Here is a 22,833-nt window from a genome sequence, read left to right as displayed (position 1 = left end):
CAAAAGTCTTCAAAATATTGCTCTGTCTGTTTCTGTCCAATGATTATTTATATATCAGTTCGACCTATACCATATGCTTTAGTTTGTACACCATTTTTGGCACTATCCATCTTCCTTGGATTTTCGAATGTTTCATATCAAGTGTACCAACACGCTGATTTGCTATGTGATGTCTCGCACCATCGTCAATGTACCACTCACCACAGCCCAGTTTGTGTACATTCACAGAAAAATTGTTGCGGCTCATCATTAAAACATCTCCTTAATTTTTGAAGTGTCTGTGTGGCTACAGTTTCTTGAACTACTCACTGATGTGCACTAGTTGACAAGATGGCAGTCTTTTTCTTTTTGTTTAAGCCAGTACACTCATTTCATCGATATCCCTTTTTCTTGCATTTAAAACAAATGAGCTTTTTCATACTTTTTCTTAAGTGACCTTCTTTGCCACATGAAAAGCATTCTCTTTCTTTGTTCTTTTTATAATGAGGTGTTTTTGATATATATTCTTCAGATTAAATTAGATTGCGCCTTTGTCACTGTTTGTTGATCTTCGTTTTCGACACCTTTACTATACCAACACTTCATCAATGGTCTGTTATTCCCAGCTCATAATTTAAACACCGTTTTTGTATCTTACTCCACGTTTTCTCTACAGCAGGTATATCGTGCCATGTAACATAAATGTAATCGAAGTCATTGGCGAAAGTTTTCAAAAACTGTACACAAAGCTCAACCCAGCCGATCGACTTGGCTAACAAAGAAAGTAGAGCTCGTACTTCCCCAATGTTGTTCGCTAGTGAGTTTTACAAATTGTCGTTTTAGTCGACAACTGTGTCATCTTTGGTACGTCGATAACGTCGAGCTATCGGGTTCAACTGTCACACTTCATGAAAACTTTAGTAACCGCGCAAGTCTGCTACCATTTTCATAAAATATGAAACGCAGTTTTAAAACGAAACATTTATTTGAAGCACCACGAAAGTACTACGATGCTGGAAGAATACCTTAAAACCACACAGCACGAACAATACCACTTAAAGTAAACACAAGACATTTCTGTAACGAGAACTAACAACCTTTAAAAATTAATAATGTATGTATATATAACAACATTGAATAAACATTGATACTTTTAATTTTTCACTCACTTCAAATTCCGTAACAATACTACAAAGAGCCAACTTATATTACAAATAATAAAAATTAGACTGCACTGTATTATTAATTTGTGCTTTGTTGTGTAAGATGTTATTAGCATCAGTACAACAGCTGAATTTTTAAATCTCATAAGTTCTGTTTACGCTCTTCTGCTTTATGTACCAGCATGTTCTTGAACTTATTTTGTTACGTGCCTTACAACGCAAAAAATTGTTAATATTACTTCTAAATTGTTAATGAAATGTTCGGATGTCACCTTGCAGAGAAATAACTACCTCGACTGCATAAATTTCACATTTGTCGACAGAAGAAGAATACATGGCAGGGTAGTTATATGGTGAAGGGAGAGGGAATGGTGGATTCAGAAAATGTATTTTCCCTTCCTTATGTTTTAAAGATGGAGTTATCTTAAGTGTATTGTTTTTATTGGAGAACGGAACAAAATTTATTAATCGTCATAGGGATAGCCCGCACAGGAACCCCGGAATATTTGAATAAGAAGCATCACAGCGAAGGGGGCTGCAAATGGCTGCAACATACATTGCAGCAAGGGTAATGCAATGGTGAGGAATCAAAATTGCAAAAAAGTGAATAGACGGAAAAACTCAATATGTTGAAACATTCTGGATTGTCACTATACATATGGCTCCTTCCAAATATTGGTACCCTAAGCTGAAGCCTTATCCGTCAGTGTGTAGAGATAGATGTGGATAGTAAAAAAAAAAAAATCTTTTACTCACATAATCTAATTAACTGCTTTAAGGAGGTAGAGGTACAGCAGGTCATAACGTAACTTGAAGTAACTTATATTTAATTTGTTATGACTGAAAACGTATTTCGCTGGTATTTTTACTTTGCAGATATGATTTTGAACGACTGAGCAACAACATGGGAAGAGTAGAAAGACTACTTCACTGGGATAAACCTATTGAAGAAGCTTATTTTCCTAAACTTGATAACATACTTGCGAGTAGAGTCTGGCCTTCACGTCTGAAAAATGCTAAACTTCAAGTAAGAAATTTATTTCATATACAGCTTGCATATTATTAACTTGAATGTGATTAGAATCATAATTGCTTATGGAAGATCTGTAAAACATCAGGATATCAATCGAGAAACGGATGGACTCATGATTGACATTCAAGACTTGCAACGATATCAAGAAAGAATCTATGAAGCTATTCATCAGCGGGCAGCTGTAAACGTGAGTAACATCTTTCATGTGTAACTTGTAATAATTGACTGGGTCAGCTGAAAAAGACCTGCTTCGTTTGTCTTCTCTTCTTTTTGCTTTCTAAAATGAAAGAAAATGTGAAGTTAATAATTGCGTTTGTATAGCATCTAACTTATAGAAGTATTGCCAATTTTTGTCTCGGTATCTACGGCACGTCTGTTTAATGATTTTTCTGAAGTTTCGCCAGCACGAGTAACTAGCTTGGCCAAAGTCAGAAAAATCAATAAGCGCGGAAGACCTCGAGACAAATGTCAATAGGTAATACGCCAACAAATGCCCACGAAACCTTCAAAATGATCTATATTCGTATAAACTATACTTCGGTTGCAAAGACTAATAAGCTTTGTTGTTATCAAAACACGAACACGCAACGTATATTTGTCTGTGCGAGAAACACGCTTCTTTTAAATTCATTCTGTCGTATTGCAATATATCCTGCTGTTGTGCCTTATTGCGAGTCATGCTGTACACCAATTTTACTGGAGTCTTTCAAAGCTGTATTATAGGTTACTGGTAGTTGAAATAATTGGGATTCGTGGTATGAATACCAACTTACCGTTTTCTATATCGGTGAACGTTTCCTCAACGATGTTGTATTGAGAGTTAACTATTTTTCTATGTCTTGTTATTATATGTTACGCAAGGTGCTGTTGTATACGTTCCATGTATTTTCTAATAATGCTTTATGTAACAATTGCTCTTTGCTAAGTCAGTTGTCTGTTCTTTCTTGTGCAAGCGTATTTTAAGTGACCCTAAAGTGTACTCCTTTAAGCATAGCAAAATAGTTACTTACCTTTAAAACAAAAATTTATCAAGAGGTTGTGGGTTCAGATACACGCAAGTAGAAAACTGGTTACGTAACTACTCGTCAGGTATTACAAAGGAGTACACCAAGTCAGAGGCGTGTTGCATATCAGCAAATAGTAGGAAGTAGCGTCAACCGGCAAGTTAGTTGCAGTGAATGAAAGTCGCCAAATTATTTTGTTGATCGTCAGTCAAAAGACAGTCTGAAAAGTCGGTTACGTGCTTTCACAGATTGTAAATTTGTCTATTATCAGTGGTTTTTATTAAATGACAACTGGAACTTTTGCTAGAGGATCATTACGGAAAAGGCAATTACTTCTCTTGGTGATTTGGACTGTGCTTGGCATTAAAGTCGAAAAGTTGTATTCATTAGCAATCGGACAGGAAGTTAAACTGACAGAAGAAAAACTGAACAGAATATAAAGTCTTGGATTGAGAAAGATCATGAGGCCCAAATTTTATAGGTTCGAGTGTAAGCAGCAATACAGCCAGGAAAATAGCCAACTGCAAATCTGTTACTCAAGTGCTTAAAAAATTAGAAACGCTAAATAGCAAGAAATCAGATTCAACGAGTGAAGTTTTGCAGATCTGTATGCATATTCATGAATACGCGAAAGATTTAGCGACAGAATGTGAAGTTATGAAAAAGAGCTGGATTATGTCGCGGATTCTTGGAATGTTACTGCCAAAACTTCATCACTTCCGTATTGCGTGGGATAATGTAGCAGCTTCCGACAAAATTCTCGACATATTATCTGAACATTTGCGTCTGGAAATAAATGAGACAGGACAACGTAACATATCCCAAAATGTTTTCATCTCGTAAGAATATAAACACCTTGTCAAAATAAGTCAGCAGGAAAAGTTTACAGTTCAGTGTTTCAAACGAGGCAAAAATGGGCCTCCAAAGAAAGGAATAAATCATGACCCAAATATTTAGCATATTGAAGAGTCAATTATTCATGTAACAACTGCAATCAAAAGCGTCATTTTTCCGGAATGTCCAGGTTTAACATTAGACCGAAATGACACTAACGAATAACCCGACAGCAAAGAATCGAAAGGTTTCAAACGAAAAGCACTAGTTGAAATGCGACTGTGGAATCTGTGAGGCAACTAGAAAGTAATTTACATAGTGCCTTTAGGGACAGAAGCAGACATACAGATACACGTCAGAGACGCCGTATAACATTCACCCACATCCTCCACACCGTGGTTTACCTCTATGGATGTGACCAGCTGGACAGGCCTGATGAGGCGTCTTCTACCGGCTGTTACAACTGCTTATTGTAGAAGGACGACGTCACCGACTTGGGTTCACGCAACAACTGCAAACAAAATGGTCATTTTGCCATGGAGTGAATAATTGTCTTTACAATATGCTAAATATTTGTCTCAGTATTTATTTCTGCAATGTTTCTTTGCATGCCCGTATTTGCCGCATTTGAGACATTGAACCGTAGACTTTTCCTACGGACTTGCTTTGACAAAGTGTTTATATTGTTCTGAAATTAAAGCATTTTGGGAAAAGTCTGACTGTTCTGTCCCATTTAAGCTATCTTCTTTCAGACGCAAACGTTGAAATAGTGTGTCGACTATTTTATCGGATACTGCTACGTTATCCCGTGAAGTACGGAAGTGATGAAATGTTGGTGGTAACATTCCGAGAACTCGCGACGTAATTCAGCTGTCTTTCACATCTTCACCATCTGCGGCTATATCTCCCACTACTCTTGAATCTGCATTGAATTTTGAAGCGCAGACTTACTAGTATCGTATTTATAACTAATGAAATTTCTCTGCAGACATGCACTAGTTAAATCTGATTTCTTACCGTATAGCGTTTCTTATTTTTTAAGCATTTGACTAACAGATTTGCAGTTTGCTATTTTGCTAGCTATATTGATACTGACATTCAAACGTATAAAATTTGAAATGCCTTAATTCTTTGCTGGATGGTTTTCCGCTTGTATCATTTCTGTCTAATGTTACATTTGCATATTACCGACTTGGGTCCACGTCGACGTTCCATTTGCGCGTTTGACTTGGTGGAAATAGTGGAAGAGCATAGAGGATGCTCTTCGCTCCTGTACTACCAGAAATCTTAAGCTTTTTTTAAAGAGAGTCTAAATTCTCTCGTCAGGTCTGTTAGAACTGGTGGATGTGGTCCTCTTGGTAATGTCATGAGTCTGTTCCGAACGAGGAAATATGGTGGTGGTGGGGTGAGGGCAGCACTTCGTCTTCATATTGGGTTGTTGGCTTAGAGTTGTGGGCACAGCCTGTAGCTGTTTCTCACCTATGCTGGCGAGCGTCCGGATAGCTTTTAGTTGAACCCAGTCTCTCCTTTCTTCCATCTCACCAGCCTATACGCCGAGCTGTAAACTTCCACGTAATGCCTTGTTGTGCAAGGTATTGGTGGGGCCTTATCAGCAGAGCTGGCCTTCCACAATTCCATTATCTTTTTGTTGGCTGCTTTAAATGTCTGGGCATTGTCACTATAAATGGTATGTAGAACACCGTATCTGCTAATAAAACTTATTAGTGACAAGGAAAATCGATTCGTTGTTGCATTGCATATTAGCTCTAGGCGAACGGCTCTAGTCACAGCACAGATGAACAGTAAAATATGGCATTTATATGTGGCACTTACTACGTCTTTGGGTACCAACAGCACTGCAAAATTAACATTAGTGACTTGGAAGGGTTTGTGCGGTGTCACCCAGTCGTTTGACATTGGAGTTTCCATTTCTCGAACGGCGTCGTCGAGCGTTATTTTACGTGAGAGGCAGCGATGAGCAGCCTTCTTACCACAATAACTGCAGTATTCCCCACAGAATCGATGGGTTCACGAGAGTCATACTCAGTGGCCTCACACGTCTAGCTCCTAGTGGACAGGCATATTCTTCACTTGGCCGTGCAGGATCGTACAGCCTCGTCAAGTACCTTGAGTCAGGAAAGGAGCCTGCTTGCAGCGAGACAAGTATCGACACAGGGGGTGCGACGACATGTGAAGCACTGACTGTCTGCACAACGACCATTGTCGCGGACTCCTTCGAATAGCGTCACCATGAAGGTATACGCGTTTCGTGGCTCCGAGTGGGACGAATGTAGCCAGGTTGCATTTGACATCGTTATACGTGCCCAGCACCTGGTATGATGATATGACCTGTCATTGGATACACACTGCTGGTTCATATGACCAGTAGTTTGAACACCAGCAGTTACGTTTCTGACATGTTAAGGTCAGTGGCTGTACACTATCTTCGAGGTCTCTGTCATGTTATCTTTCAACACGATTACGTAAGACCGCACGATGTTCATGCTGTTTTAAACAACTACTATACAGAGGGCGTTCGATGACTGCACTGGCCAACACGTTTATCGTGTTCCCATCATCTCTCACATCCGGTCGTGGGATGCTGAGAGACTGGCACGCCACAACTCTCTGGGCACTACGGCTACTGAAGCCTGCCGTAGAACGGAAGCAACGTGGAATGTCGTAACTATATGTAACATAGAAGCTCTCTTCGACATGATACTCAGCGGTGATAAAAGCTCTGTTGCTACCAGAGGTGTCAGCTTTCTGTACTAAATTTCGTACCCCATATACCACCAAACACCTACAAATTTAATCATGTACTCTTCCTGCTACAATGTACAGGCGCAATAACCTAAATTTCGTTATTTATTACCGTTGTGTCGCAGTTTTAGTAGGCAGTAGTGTATTAATTTTTACAAGATGTGAGACCGTCGCGAATGAAGACAGTGATCAGGAAGTACAGAATTTGTTTCTTTGATTGTAGTTCACGAACACAAAAATTATTGCTAGGTTATCGATTTCGGTCGATAATGACCAATGACAGGTTTTATGCTCATCGACTAGAAACAAAGTGTATTTATTGTGACAGGGCTCCACACTGAAAGTGCTACTTACTTGACGCCACCCATTGCGTACGCCGGCGGTGTCACTGATTGAGCTAGCATCTGAGGACACACATCAGCGGTGTAAGAGCGAATCTTATGTACGCTTGACACTGGACGTCAATGGGCGAGTGGTGGACAACGTCAGCAGAAAACTGGACGAAACGTCAACGCTACATCACTTCGCTTAGTCCAGTGACGAATGATGAAAATGAGGTTATGAGATACCTTCTGTGATATAAAAAGTCGTAATATGGTGTCAGAATGAAGGAACTATTATTGATAAAGTTTGCTATTGACCAAAGCAAAATCCATAAATTGGCCAAGTTTGTATGGTACGCTGCTGCGAATCGATAAAAAAGAAACTGAAAGAAAAGTGGTGGTTAAACGTTTCAAAACACAGACATTAATTTTTCTTGGGAAATATGTGCATTCCTTTTTTTTTCTTCTGACTGCTTTGGTGCGGCCCGCCAAGAATTCCTCTCCTGTGCCAGCCTCTTCATCTCAGAGTAACACTTGCAACCTATGTCCTCAATTATTTACTTGATCTATCTATTCCAAACTTTGTCTTCCTCTACAGTTTTTGCCCTCTACAGCTCCCTCTAGTACCAAGGAAGTCATTCTCTGATGTCTTAACATGTGTCCTGTCGTCCTGTCCCTTCTCCTTATCAGCGTTTTCGACATATTCTTTTCCTCTCTGATTCTGCGCAGAACCTCCTCATTCCTTACCTTATGATTCCACCTAATTTTCAACATTCGCCTGTAGCACTCTAAGGGGAAAAAACGAAAAGAAACGACGCACCACGAAGGAATATCCGAATCGGATGGAATTCGACAGATGTGATGTGCATGTACAGACAAACAAATGATTAAAATTTGAGAAAAACTGGACGATTTGTTCAAGAAAAAGAGCTTCACAAACTGAGAAATTCAATAACGTATTGATCTGCCTCTGGCCCTTAGGCAAGCAGTTATTCAGCTTGACATTGATTAACAGAGTTGTGGGATGTCCTCCTGAGGGATAGGGAGCCAAATTCTGTCCGATTGGCGCATAAGATCGTCAAAATGCCACGATGGTTAGAGGGCCCTACGCATAATGCCCCAAACGTTCTCAGTTCGGCAGAGATCTGGCGACCTTGCTGGCCAAGACAGCCTGGCATGCACGGAGACAAGCAGTAGAAACTCTCACCGTGTGCGGGCGGGCATTGTGCCGTTGAAATGCAAGACCAGGATGGCTCGTCATTAAGGGCCACAAAACGGGGCGTAGAATATCGTCGAGGTACGGCTTGGCTGTAAGGATGCCGCGGGAGACAACCAAAGGGTCGTGCTATGAAATGAAATGGTACCCCAGACTATCACTCCTGGCTGTCGAGTCACCTGGTTGGCTACAGTCAAGCTGGTATCCCACCGCTGTCAGCCATGTTCCAGATACGTGTTCGCTGGTCATCTGGGTCATTTCGAAGAGGGGCTCATCGCTGGAGACAATTCTACTCCAGTCAATGAGACTGTAGAATGTTATCTTGCTCATTTTCTAACGCTCTTTCTCGTGAATAAATCATCCAGTTTTTCTGAAATCGTAATCATTTGTTTGTCTGTAAAAGAACATCGTATTTACCGATTTCCGCCTCATTCGGACGATTTCTTGATGGTGCGGCCTTTCTTTTTTTTGTTTTGTTTTCGAGTGTGCATGCAGACACATTAAACAATGCTTAGGAGGCGATACATAGAACGTTTTACTTTATACGTGATTTTTTCCTCTCTAAATTTCAAAGAAAATAAAGAAACAACTCCATTTTTCTCCTACAGCAGAGCTGACTTTCTCAGTGCTGAAAAAGGTTATTAAATGAAAATTGTTTCATCAATTCATGTTTGTATTCAAGCCAAGGGTTTGCTAATTTTTTTGTCTACGTATTGTAAAACCTAAGCCATGTTTCGTTTTTTTCAAATATTTGGTCTGGAAAGAACACTCACTGCAAAAAAAAAAAAAAAAAAAAAAGAAATTCAAGTTCTCATAGAACTTTTGAAGAGCAAACGAAGACAAAGCGAACACTACATTAAAGACTAAGAAGACAGAAAAACACTACTGTAACATGAGTCAATAATCAACAGGTACACCACACAACGCACAATAATATGTAACGACCTTCAGACGAAACACTCTACTGTACTATGGCGTGGCTGCCGTCGCTGCGGAAACCGTTCAGCACAGCGTCGTTGTGCCGCTCTTCCATCGCATTTAGGGACCCCATCCATACACGAAGTGCATGTCAGCATACTCAGTCAGTATAGCTGTCCATACAGCTGCGTCAACGGCAGGCACCGTGAGCGAATGGAAGCAAGCGACACAGCGTTTAGGCCTACCGTCGAGACTTAAACTGCTGTTCGCAATTTTCTGTGCAATACTCATACAATGCTGGCAAGAAACCGAACGAAATGCAGTAACTCTGTAACGGGCGGGCGGAGACCGTGGTTCCTTATACCAAAGTGTACAGAAGATGTCCAACGGGTGCACGCTCATCATCGGCAGCATGTTGTAAGTGACGTCCCGGGAGAATTGGCAATATAAGGGATATGACGTGAACCATAATTCGAAGCAAAAATGTCTAGTGTACATGGGCCCTATATGCATACCTTAAGAGCCATGAGCCCTTCCCCATCTACGGTACTGTGAAACAAATTTTTTCTGCTGCAAGTTTCAAGATGAAAAAAGGTAAAGATCCGCGTTCTGATCCTGAACGAGCCAATCAAGCCAGAGCGACCACCGTGTCATCCATCCTCTGCCTATGGCGTCACTGGATGTGGCATGGACGGCCGTGTGGTCAGCACACGCTCTCCCGGTTGCTGTCGGGTTTCTTGCCCTTGGAACCGCTACAGATCGATCGAGTAGCTCCTTAATTGACCTCGCGAGGCTGAGTCCACCCCGTAACAGTCCTACCACGAAGGAAACATCACTGACAGTTCTGGGAACGGAACATATGCATTTTAGACCTATATTACTAGACTTTTTTTGCTTCGAACGATCCTTTCTGTCGCCCGCATCTCGTGGTCGTGCGGTAGCGCTCTCGCTTCCCACGCCCGGGTTCCCGGGTTCGATTCCCGGCGGGGTCAGGGATTTTCTCTGCCTCGTGATGGCTGGGAGTTGTGTGATGTCCTTAGGTTAGTTAGGTTTAAGTAGTTCTAAGTTCTAGGGGACTGATGACCATAGATGTTAAGTCCCATAGTGCTCAGAGCCATTTTTGATCCTTTCTGTCATTTTCCTGAATATTGTCCACACTTCCTGGGGTACACTGTATACTGCTTTCTTAACACAGGCCAATAATTCATATAAATATCTAATCATATGAAGATTTTAATGAACATATTAATTTTGAATATTGTGTGCTTGTTAATGCAGGTCTCTAGATGTTAAGCACACCGCGATTCGCAAGTATATCATATCTAAAATTAGTATGTTAACTCAAATGTTCATATAATTATACAGTTATATGAATGTTTTTGGGAAATGTCCATTGTACGTGTTCATGAATCAGTATATGACGTGCTGCTGATGACGGACATGCGCCAATAAAAGTCATATATGCTGCTTTCTAAATATTGTTCGTTGTGTTTCTATGTGTATACTCTCTTTTCTAGAGCCAATGTACATTGATGTTTTGAAGCATAGTATTTCTACGGTTCTTCGCCTGTTCTTTCAGTTTGTCAGCAGTGTGTAAACTTTACCAAACGAAGTTTGTGGGTAGCAGTCAGTATGAATATTACTTTCGTCATTCATAAACTCGACTGACATTGTTAGTTCCTTCTCAGTGACAGTGTGTTCCGACGTTTTGTAAGACTGACGCTCGCCATAATCTTACATTCACCGTCTATACTGGAGAGAGTGACTGACATTTTACTGAAGTCCCGTGTGAAGTGATCGCACCATCATTTGATCCTGACATTCCGTTCCGCTGACGTCCAGAGGCAATCAAGTAGACGAGTATACTATATACGGAACGGACAACGCGAAACACAGAACATCAGATAACGTGATGAAAATGTTTCGGCTCGAAGGCGAAATATCGCGCGACTTTGTCGTTCACCCCCCCCCCCCCCCCCCCACACACACACAGACGCATCTACATACATACCCTGTGAACAACTGTGAATTGCATGGCAGAGGTTACATAGCACGTTTCGGCATAGTGGGGATTTCCTTCCAGTTCCAACTGCGCAAGAAGTGCAGGAGGAATGACTCTTTGAATACCGCTGAGCGACCTGCAAATAGTCTAATATTGTCTTCACAAGCTCTACTTGAACGATACGTCGGGGCTCCTTGAAAGTATAGAAATTGGCTTTACCAGAATAAGAAACTTCCTGGCAGATTAAAACTGTGTGCCCGACCGAGACTCGAACTCGGGAACTTTGCCTTTCGCGGGCAAGTGCTCTACCATCTGATCTACCGAATCACGACTCACGCCCGGTCCTCACAGCTTTACTTCTGCCAGTATCTGTAAAGTCTGGAAGATAGGAGACGAGATACTGGCAGAAGTAAAGCTGTGAGGACCGGCCGTGAGTCGTGCTTCGGTAGCTCAGATGGTAGAGCACTTGCCCATGAAAGGCAAAGGTCCCGAGTTCGAGTCTCGGTCGGGCACACAGTTTTAATCTGGCAGGAAGTTTCATATCAGCGCACACTCCGCTGCAGAGTGAAAGTCTCATTCTGGAAGCATCCCCCAGGCTGTGGCTAAGCCATGTCTCCGCAGTATCCTTTCTTTCCGGAGTGCTAGTTCTGCAAGGTTCGCAGGAGAGCTTCTGTAAAGTTTGGAAGGTAGGAGACGAGATACTGGCAGAAGTAAAGCTGTGAGTACCGGGCGTGAGTCGTGCTTCGGTAGCTCGGATGGTAGAGCACTTGCCCGCGGAAGGCAAAGGTCCCGAGTTCGAGTCTCGGTCGGGCACACAGTTTTAATCTGGCTGGAAGTTTCATATCAGCGCACACTCCGCTGCAGAGTGAAAATCTCATTCTGGCAACTTTACCGGAATAATTTGCACGTATCTTCAAGAGCCGCCTCCTTCAATTTACTTCAAGAACCCGTCGACTCAGATTCTTCAACACTTCCGTGACGTCCGAGGTACCCGAGATTTCTCAGATTCTGTATTGTTTCACGTGAATTGATTCTTGACTCATACAGAACTTTTGCAAAGGATGGTTCTCACTGGCTGTTTCCAAATATGCATGGAACAGATAAAGGTCCTGCCAGAGGTAATACAGACCAAATATCTACAAAGAACCATAGAGACAAAGACTCAGTTCTGTTATGCCGTGATGCTACGGACTGTGGGATGTATGGCATTTATGGTAACAGATCTGAAGCAAAAACTTAGTGTTTGTTATTTACTGTCACCACCCTTGATTTTGATTTGATTAAAGCAGGGAGAGAAAAATAACAGTGATCGTAACCCATTGTTGCCCTTACAGACACTGAGTTCGTTGTGTGGTTCCGCTCCGTGTGCTTCTACTGAAATCAACTGATAGCCTTAAGAAGCAGTAAGATACCATTTACTAGTTTCTTATTAGACATGATTTCTCCAGGCTCTACCGACCCGAATATTCTGAGTCTTTTGCGCTCCAGAGCTCTGGATTGGGAGATTAGATGTGGTGCAGTTTCATTCTCCGCACCACAAAGTCTACACATAAGCGCTTCTTCCTCTACACCCATCGCGTGAAGTTTTGTCTTAAAGTCCTCATGTTCAGTGATGCTGTTAGAGACAGAGTGAAAAGGGGATGCAGTAATATGCTGGATTCTGTTTCGGGTATAAAACCGTTGAAAACCAGTAGATGCTCACTGTAGACCATTTCCGTGACAAGTAATTGATCATGGAGCTCCTTTAATAGAGAAAACAGTGACCAAGGCTTTTATTGTATTCTTATTTGTGGTTTGTTGCATTTCAATGATATATGCAAAATGAAAATACATATCTATTAAAAACAGCCACATGGCACCATGAGATGCTGTAACCTCCGCTGGACACAGTACTCGTTAATGCCTGTACTATGGTAAGTGAGCGGGTTTCACCTTATGAGAAAGGATTTTTGTATAGATATCGACCGCGTGTACCTGAATGGTGGCAAATCAGACTTACACCCACTCTGTAATAACAATGATCCGTCAAGCAAGTTCGGAATGCAATTACACGTCAGGATGGACCAAAATCAACCCTGAAGATGCTACCAGTTTGATAATAATACGGTCGCCAGCCTAATTAGGCATTAACTGAGTTTCTTCCCTGTGCAAGTTGGTATATATTCATGCAAAACAACAATTTGTAGCCGGCCGCGGTGGTCTCGCGGTTCTAGGCGCGCAGTCCGGAACCGTGCGACTGCTACGGTCGCAGGTTCGAATCCTGCCTCGGGCATGGATGTGTGTAATGTCCTTAGGTTAGTTAGGTTTAAGTAGTTCTAAGTTCTAGGGGACTGATGACCACAGCAGTTGAGTCCCATAGTGCTCAGAGCCATTTGAACCATTTGAACAATTTGTAACACTGCATAATATAGTAGAATTTTAGAACCAGAAAATCTATTGAACCGATAGTTTCACGTTCTGTACTGATATGGAAAAACCATGAATACATAACACTACACTATAATGTATACTACAAAACTTTATACTGTCTATTAATCTGATTAAAATTGGGCATAGGTTACCCTAGAAATAGCACTTTCGTGCCACACACAAAATGTCAATTTTGATAAAGATAAAGCACTGATAAATTTTGACTTTTATATTGACTTTAGTTGGTCAAACCAATTTAGAACACTTCAGAATTCAAATGGATTAAAGGGGGGGGGGGGGAGACCCTGAAACTGTTATGATCGCTGTATTAAAAAAATGATTACTGAATTGATTATGCGTTCAAGATTTTCAGTATTTAAGTTACTACTCTTGTCATCTTATTTACTGCTCATTTAAATACCTTTATATCTGTCTCGAAATAATAAACTTCATTACTACCTCAATATTAAAGTTATCTTTCAACTTCGTTAGACCTTCATTATTCATTTACTGGTTCATTAACAAAACATTTCTTTAAACACCATTCTAACATAGCTAGGTCTGCAAATGATTATTATTAACAAAAAATTTAATTTTGCATTTCGGGACACTCGGATTGCACAATATTTGGAAAGGACCCTGTCTAGGTTAGTTGTGAGGATAATCAAATGATGGAAAGTTCTGGTAAAATTTAGGTTATTATTGCATAGTTCACTCTCTGATCCATACGAATACAGTACTAAAAGTTTCAACCTGCTAGTATCGGTGCGGCGTTTGCCGGGCGGCGAGATGGCGAGGCACAGAGCACACATACAACCACAGCTATGGCTCTTGATGTATCGGCACTTTAATTCTTCTTAGCGTCGCAATACTTTTCCGTTTAGTGCCTATGGAATTTTGCCATGCTGTATGGGCGTTGGAACGGCATACCCGAGGCTCAGTGAAAATACGTCTTCCTCACTTCAGAAAGAAAACAACCCTCACTGTCTTCGAAATACACTCCTGGAAATGGAAAAAAAGAACACATTGACACCGGTGTGTCAGACCCACCATACTTGCTCCGGACACTGCGAGAGGGCTGTACAAACAATGATCACACGCACGGCACAGCGGACAGACCAGGAACCGCGGTGTTGGCCGTCGAATGGCGCTAGCTGCGCAGCATTTGTGCACCGCCGCCGTCAGTGTCAGCCAGTTTGCCGTGGCATACGGAGCTCCATCGCAGTCTTTAACACTGGTAGCATGCCGCGACAGCGTGGACGTGAACCGTATGTGCCGTTGACGGACTTTGAGCGAGGGCGTATAGTGGGCATGCGGGAGGCCGGGTGGACGTACCGCCGAGTTGCTCAACACGTGGGGCGTGAGGTCTCCACAGTACATCGATGTTGTCGCCAGTGGTCGGCGGAAGGTGCACGTGCCCGTCGACCTGGGACCGGACCGCAGCGACGCACGGATGCACGCCAAGACCGTAGGATCCTACGCAGTGCCGTAGGGGACCGCACCGCCACTTCCCAGCAAATTAGGGACACTGTTGCTCCTGGGGTATCGGCGAGGACCATTCGCAACCGTCTCCATGAAGCTGGGCTACGGTCCCGCACACCGTTTGGCCGTCTTCCGCTCAGGCCCCAACATCGTGCAGCCCGCCTCCAGTGGTGTCGCGACAGGCGTGAATGGAGGGACGAATGGAGACGTGTCGTCTTCAGCGATGAGAGTCGCTTCTGCCTTGGTGCCAATGATGGTCGTATGCGTGTTTGGCGCCGTGCAGGTGAGCGCCACAATCAGGACTGCATACGACCGAGGCACACAGGGCCAACACCCGGCATCATGGTGTGGGGAGCGATCTCCTACACTGGCCGTACACCACTGGTGATCGTCGAGGGGACACTGAATAGTGCACGGTACATCCAAACCGTCATCGAACCCATCGTTCTACCATTCCTAGACCGGCAAGGGAACTTGCTGTTCCAACAGGACAATGCACGTCCGCATGTATCCCGTGCCACCCAACGTGCTCTAGAAGGTGTAAGTCAACTACCCTGGCCAGCAAGATCTCCGTATCTGTCCCCCATTGAGCATGTTTGGGACTGGATGAAGCGTCGTCTCACGCGGTCTGCACGTCCAGCACGAACGCTGGTCCAACTGAGGCGCCAGGTGGAAATGGCATGGCAAGCCGTTCCACAGGACTACATCCAGCATCTCTACGATCGTCTCCATGGGAGAATAGCAGCCTGCATTGCTGCGAAAGGTGGATATACACTGTACTAGTGCCGACATTGTGCATGCTCTGTTGCCTGTGTCTATGTGCCTGTGGTTCTGTCAGTGTGATCATGTGATGTATCTGACCCCAGGAATGTGTCAATAAAGTTTCCCCTTCCTGGGACAATGAATTCACGGTGTTCTTATTTCAATTTCCAGGAGTGTATTAGGAATGATTTCTCCTGCCAGGCTGACCCTAAACAATCTACATCGAAATCTAATTAAATCCTCTCCAGCTTGCTGCAGTAGATCTTGGTGGATACCGCATCGGTGTGGTGACTTGAATGGTTGAAAAGCTCCCACCGGCCATAGGAATTTTTTGAAATCATCGCTTTTTTGACAGATTCTCAGTTTTCCATCGCCTGTGAACCAGTGCCTCTAGTTACTGGCTCCTGGACTGTATTATCTGCCAGAGTGCACTTAGGGAAATGAATCTTCAGGTGCACACCTAAATTCTCTCTCGCTGACCTTATATACCCACGATCCTGCTTCTTTAGAGTACCTCCGGGTTAGTTGGGTTTCTAATGATGCTTTTATGAAGTATGGCGCAACTAGTTGTGTCTTCCATTTCCTCATAGAACACCTTTCAGGAAGATAGCTTCACTTGCTTGATCGCATGGTTGTATTTGACAAAGGCTTCCCTTTCTATCTTGCAAGGCTAAACTGATTTCTTACCTAGATTGCTGTGTCCTCTAAGACTTTCGCGATGGCATGCTTCAATAAAACTTTTTCGGTTTTCAAGCCGCGTCACTTCTGCTTAGTAGGTGTAACGGCAGCGTCCGGAACGTTCCAGAGAGGACTGGAGTGACTCATGCGTGCAAAGCAAGTTGGGCAGTTCCTAGCAGCTATGGATTGCCGAAGATACACAAGGAAAACGTTTCTCTAAAGCCTACAGTTAGTGCAATCAAGCCACCCATCTACAGATTACCAAAACATCTGGCACAGTTGTTAGCACCCGAACTGGACACTGCGAACGTCACGTTGTTGACTCGTAGCCATTTGTTAAGACCGTCAGGAAAATAAAGGTAGGCCAAAATGACGTAATGGTTAGTCTGGATGTTGCGTCGTTTTTTACGAGAGCACTGGTGCAAGACAAGTTGGATCTTTTTTCCTCACAGTTTCCATGTGAGATTGTCGAGCTTTTCTGTCATGCCTTAACAACAACGTACTTTCTTTGCCGCAACGAATATTATGAGATGACGGATGGAATGGCTATGGGATCCCCACTGTCTCCGGCTGTCACGAACTTTTTCATTAAGCATTTTGAGAAGGAAACTCTAAATCCTTCGAGGTTGCATCAGTCTTGCTTAAAAAAATGGTTCAAATGGCTCTGAGCACTATGGGACTTAACATCTGAGGTCATCAGTCCCGTAGACTTAAAACTACTTAAACCTAACCAACCTAAGGATATCACACACATCCATGCCCGAGGCAAGATTCGAACCTGCGACCGTAGCGGTCGCGCGGTTCCAGACTGAAGCGCCTAGAACCGCTCGGCCACAACGGCTGGCTAGTCTCGCTTCCTACGGTACGCTGACGACATCTTTGTGATATGATCTCATTATGAAAATGCATTGCAGAAGTTCGTCGACCACATGAACGGTGCCCATTGCAACATCAGATTTATTATCGAGCTGAAGAGGGATGGTAAATTTCTGTTCTTGGATGTTTTAGTTGAACGGAAGGCAGGAGGCCGACAGCGTCATTCAGTGTCTCCACACTTCCTGGGAAGGGGTAGTACTATCCTCTTCAGGAAGGTAAGCTGTTTCACTCATGTTTCCTTCCTCATGTTGTTTCATTCTAATGGTCACAAGTCCCTGGAACATAATTCTTGAGGGTATTTTTGTTCTGTTAGTGCAACTACAAAAATGCTCAATTTTTTCCCTTGGACATAAGTCTGCAATCGGCATTAATAAAGTCCTTTCTTAATATAAATGCACGTCCTGAAGTTCTTGAGATTTCAAGCATAGCTCAGCTCACTTCCAGTTCCTCCGAGGCGTGAAACGTCCCCTTTATACAGATAACTTTTCTGGATCAGGGCCACGTCTATCTCCTGTCTTCGCAGAAAACGACTAAGGGTAGCAGTTACCCCTTTACTGTGTTGCAGGTTTACCTGCAATACATGCAGCCGACAACTTGCCGCCACAACCTGCGAGAATCGTAAGTACAATGTTAGGCCCCGTTTCTCGCATTGCCGTCGGGGATTTTTCGCAGACTCAAAGGTCTGGGCGTCCGGCAGAACGTTTTGGTTTATTAACGCCCAATCCTCTGTCGAGACCTTCTGGTTCTGCGTCCTTATTTTCTCAGAGGAGGAGTATCCTCAAGAAGTTTTGGTACTCAAGCTGATACCTTTGCGGTCTTGATGAGGTCAGTCAGTGTCTTGACCAAGAGCTTCGCCTCCTCCCACGGAGATATCTTGAGCACCATCTCCTTAAGCCACTTCACTGTTCTCATCTCATCACAGACAAAGTTAATAGCAACTTTGTCCAAATAGACCCTCCTGTATTGTGGATATTCCTGTTGGAGAACCACCATCTTCAAAACCGAGACTGCTGTACTACAGCTCTGTTTCCCTATTTCCTCCTCAGCTTTTTCTGGATCCGTTGATCCCGCGAAGTGTGAGTATTAGACTCCTCCCTTGTTCTCTTTTTCCCTGTCTTACAGGCAGAAAGCGTCTGATTATTTCCTTCACTCTGAGACAGTCGTTTTTTGGAAATCTTAGGTTCAACACCTTTTAATTCCTTCCTTTTATGTTTAGGTAGCCATTCTTTACTTGCCTTTTCTGTTTTTTCGTTGAGACATGTTCTCCTCTGAGACCCAGACAAAGGTTTGATCTTGTTCCGTTTCAACTTCTCAATAACAGTTCCCACTTCTCTCACTGGTCTATAGCCTGATCCAGTTGCGGGAACTGCTTCTATCCGTTCCAGTCCTGACAGTTCGATGTTTGTGGTCCCATCAAGTCCCTCAGTTTTTGTTTTGTTTTCTGCGTTCTCCATTTTGATCCCACGAGAATTGGAGAACTATTCAGTCGACACTATGGAATCGCACGTGGTGCAAGAGTAATTACTCATAGAGATCGCCTAGTATCCCTGAGGCTCCGTTAATGTCATTTCTTCCCAAGTGGAACGCGCTGCTCGGCACGGATCGTATCTCACCTTGGGTTGGATATTTGGGGAAATGGGGAAAGACTACGAGAGTGGACATGGGAGAGATGGGGCGTTGTGGGACACCCTTCATCTGCTTCACCTGCTGAGGGCTGGGAGACCCTGCGAGCAGCTGCGCTACAGCTGGTATAGCCCTCAGCTCCACGTGAACACGTAAGTCTCTCCGCCTGCAAGATACGAACTTCGACAATGCAGTGTCCCCCAGAGGGTTGTCACCCTTAGTCAATGGCGTATCTTTCCTGTTACAAATATATACGAGCAAAAGAAGCTACAAATGTTTATGTCATTTGTTCAGATACGTTGTTCCTGTTAACACCAAAAAAATATTTTAAAATTGAGTTTACTCTTGACTTCACGGAGGACCTCACTTGGCTATAATTTTATCCAAAGTTGTTGACACACAAAAAGTGTATACATCTGCTTTGTAGAGGTATTTCGCACTTCTTTCAGAAATGATTCAATAGAAATGTGTAAGTTTAAAAGTTTTACATTTAAGTATGGAACATTTAAAACAAAAACATCTGCTTTAAAGTGGACTGATGGAATAAATCAGGAGAATAACAATAAGAGCGGTGTCAGGTAAAAGCGTAAAACTGATTATTTTAAGGACTATTACTGGATTATGTGCTTTATGGAGGAGTACTATTAACCTGAATGAAAAATTACTGCACTATCGCAAGTCCTTTGTCAAACGTTACTGAGAAATGTATTTTCTTACACAAAACATGCTGTAGCCGAAGTATGTAATAGTAGAAAATTAAGAAAATGTCGTTCTCAATATGTATCATTGTCACAACTGATTTTGGAATTTGTGTACTGACTTATAAGCTACTACTCCATTGACTCATTCTTGTTGAGTATCAGTTCGTTTTCTGTATCTGTGTGTGTGTGTGTGATGTGGATAGTTATAACTTTTTTGTTTTTACAGGAGAATGGAGAATTAGTGCCTTTAACAGAAAGTAATGGCATTGAAATTTTAAGCCATCTGGTTCAGTCTACTGGTCTGTCTATCAATGAGCCTTATTATGGTGCTCTGAATAACGATGGGCATACTGTAATTGCCTTTATCCATGACCCTGATGGAAGACATTTGGTAAGTGTTCAGCTAAATAATTATAATGCATTTTGATATTTCTAAAGAGTTTGACTGGGAACCTTTTTTGAAAGTGAATCTTTATATGTGATTTCTATTAATGAATATTTATTTATAATTTGCAGTGTGACTCACTGTCAGTGGTTCTAGTCTACAGGTCGAGATAAAAGTGTCTTTCATCTTGGCAAAGTGTTGTTTCCATTAGACAGCATAAATTTGTAGGAGGTGCACCATTAAACCGTGCCTAAGCTCAACAGCTAGTCCTAATTTAAAACACATTTTTACTGAAATTTCAATCAGTAGCTCCTGTTTTGAAACAAGAGACTGAATACTTTTCAGTTGAAGAAAGCAAAGTTTTGAAACGTCGCGTCGGATTAAATCTATGCACTGGACCAGAACTCGAAGGTGGAACTTTGCTTTTCGCGGGCAATTGTTTTACCGACCGAGCTATCAAGGCGTGATTAATGACTTCACAGGTTCAGTTATGCGTCTTTTGGCGGGCCGGGACTCGAAGCGGGACCTTGACTTCTGTTGGAAATACTCTCATCGGATGCACACACTTCGTAGCGTGTTGCAGACAATCCCCTATGCTATGGCTAAGTTACTTCTCCGCAACATCTTTTCTTTCAGGAGTCTTAGTCTGTTAAGGTCTGCAGGAGAACTGTGAAGTCTCAAAGGTAGGAGATGAGTTTCTGGCGGAAGTAAAGCTGTGAGAGGGAGTCGTGAATAACTCAGCTGTTAAAAGCATTACGTGTCAAACGCAAGACCCCGGAAAGAGGCGTTGTCTGCCACACAGTTTTAATGTGTCGAGGAGTTACGAAACGTGCACACTCAGCTGCTGGGTGAAGATTCATTCTGAAAATCACCGGCTAGATGCCTTTCTCTTGCCTGTTGATAAGGTAATGAAAACAAGTTGGTCTCTATTTCAGAGTACTTTGTTACTAATTCCTGTTGTGACGATGAAAACAAATGTTTTTGGTCAAAAACGCACGTAGTAGGCTCCCTTAGATGAATGCAATTTGCCCAAAGTTTCTTCTGGGAATACATTCCACCCCTGTAATCCGATTTTGAAAGGTTTGTAAAATATCTGTCAATTTCTTTAGTTGTGGGAATATGTAAGAGTAAAGGTTTATCAAACATGGTGAACAGGCTAAAATTCCAATGAGACGTCTACTCGCGTATTTTGGGTCATTTAAATTGTCCAGAAGATGTGGGCAGTATATGTTTGCAATTGTTTCATCATTAGTCCAGAAGAATCTCTTTCATATCCCACGAAATATTAGCCGTAGTTTCAGACAGATGAAATTAGCATCTTTTTTCTTCTTGTCAACTGAACCTATCGATTCCGGACGTTGACTTTGACTCACGATGTAATGATTTTGTGGAGTGTGTCATCATATATGTCAGTAGCCCGAAGTTTAAATTTCGCTGAAAGATGAGCTCGCCTCAAGCAGAAGGCCGCTGCTGCTGCAATTGCCGTTACTGTTGCTCACTCGTCTATTCTCACTTAGAGTACATTTTATTACGATGAAACTTCTAGTCACATATAACGTTTTGATATTAATTATGAAGGTGGTACAAGCTCTTTAGCATTCTCCTGAAAACTATTCGGCAAACAATTTTTAAGCTATTTCAGTATTTTAATGACATTTGTTAGTGATTTCAGACTTACTGTCCGTGAAACTGCTGCGATTACTGTATATATATATATATATATATATATATATATATATATATATATATATATATATATATATAGTCTCAAACGTGACTGAAGGTTGGCGTATAATCCTCATGAATAAATTTTAATTTTACAGGCGTATCGACTTTTCAGGCTTTCCCCAATCTACACTTGGTGCCAAGTCGAAAACCAGGATTGTGACCCTTGTGTTATCTCTTCACTTTTCCCACAGAACCAAGTTTGGTTCCCACGTAGTATGCAACTGGGATAGTTAGTTGTCTGACTCTCGATAGGTACTTGCTTAACTCTAGAAATATAGCCTCTGTTTCACACTGTGTTCCTACGTTTTAATTGTTTTTTAATAGTTTTATTTGCTGTAAAGTGATATATTAAATCTTGGATGATTTATTTTAGAAAATACATTATATAACACTCTAAGCTGCTGCTTAATTTTTTTTAAATATCAAAGACTAGTATCCAGCACGAGCTGAACAAACGTGATGGACACAGGAAAATATCACGCCAAAGTCTGCTTGAAAACTGTAGTACAAATGCAAGCTATATTTACAGTTTGGTTAATTTATTTCCAGCAAAGAAGAAATGCCTTTCTTAAGAGAAATAACAGTAATACTTCTCCAAACTCTGCAATGGCAACGGCAGTGCTCAGTTTCAGAAATAATGGATGCGAAGGACTACTACAACTGAACACTATAAGAAAAGACTCTCCTGTGATCCAGAAACGCATCAGGAGCGATTAGAAGCTAATATCCGGGGAGGGGGGGGGGGGGAAGGACGTTTGAAAGCTAACGCACAAATTGCTGAACACCTTACCGGCCTTCAAAGTAGGATTCTCTGAGAACAAAATGGTGCATTGACGTATGATCCTATGGCGGACTGTAACAGACATGGGTTTCTTTCCAGTGAAGGCATTTAGGTGGAAGGTCGAACTTGTTAGTTGGTGGTTTGCAGACACAACAGTGAAATTTTCTTTATTA

General features: G+C 42.3%; 1 protein-coding gene across 1 annotated transcript in view; it reads left to right on the top strand.

Annotated features, from left to right (window-relative positions):
• Nucleotides 1-22,833, top strand: part of LOC126235228 (phenoloxidase 1-like) — a 141,027-nt gene that overhangs the window by 20,468 nt on the left and 97,726 nt on the right. The window contains exons 2-4 of the mRNA XM_049943959.1: nucleotides 2,019-2,169; nucleotides 2,261-2,362; nucleotides 19,993-20,157. Of these exons, the coding sequence (XP_049799916.1) occupies nucleotides 2,019-2,169; nucleotides 2,261-2,362; nucleotides 19,993-20,157 (418 nt within the window). The remainder of the gene's footprint in view (nucleotides 1-2,018; nucleotides 2,170-2,260; nucleotides 2,363-19,992; nucleotides 20,158-22,833) is intronic.

Source organism: Schistocerca nitens, chromosome 2 (assembly GCF_023898315.1).
Source record: "Schistocerca nitens isolate TAMUIC-IGC-003100 chromosome 2, iqSchNite1.1, whole genome shotgun sequence".
Classification (NCBI taxonomy): domain Eukaryota; kingdom Metazoa; phylum Arthropoda; class Insecta; order Orthoptera; family Acrididae; genus Schistocerca; species Schistocerca nitens.
Note: the sequence above shows the minus strand (reverse complement) of the source record. Positions and strands in the feature narration are given on the sequence as shown.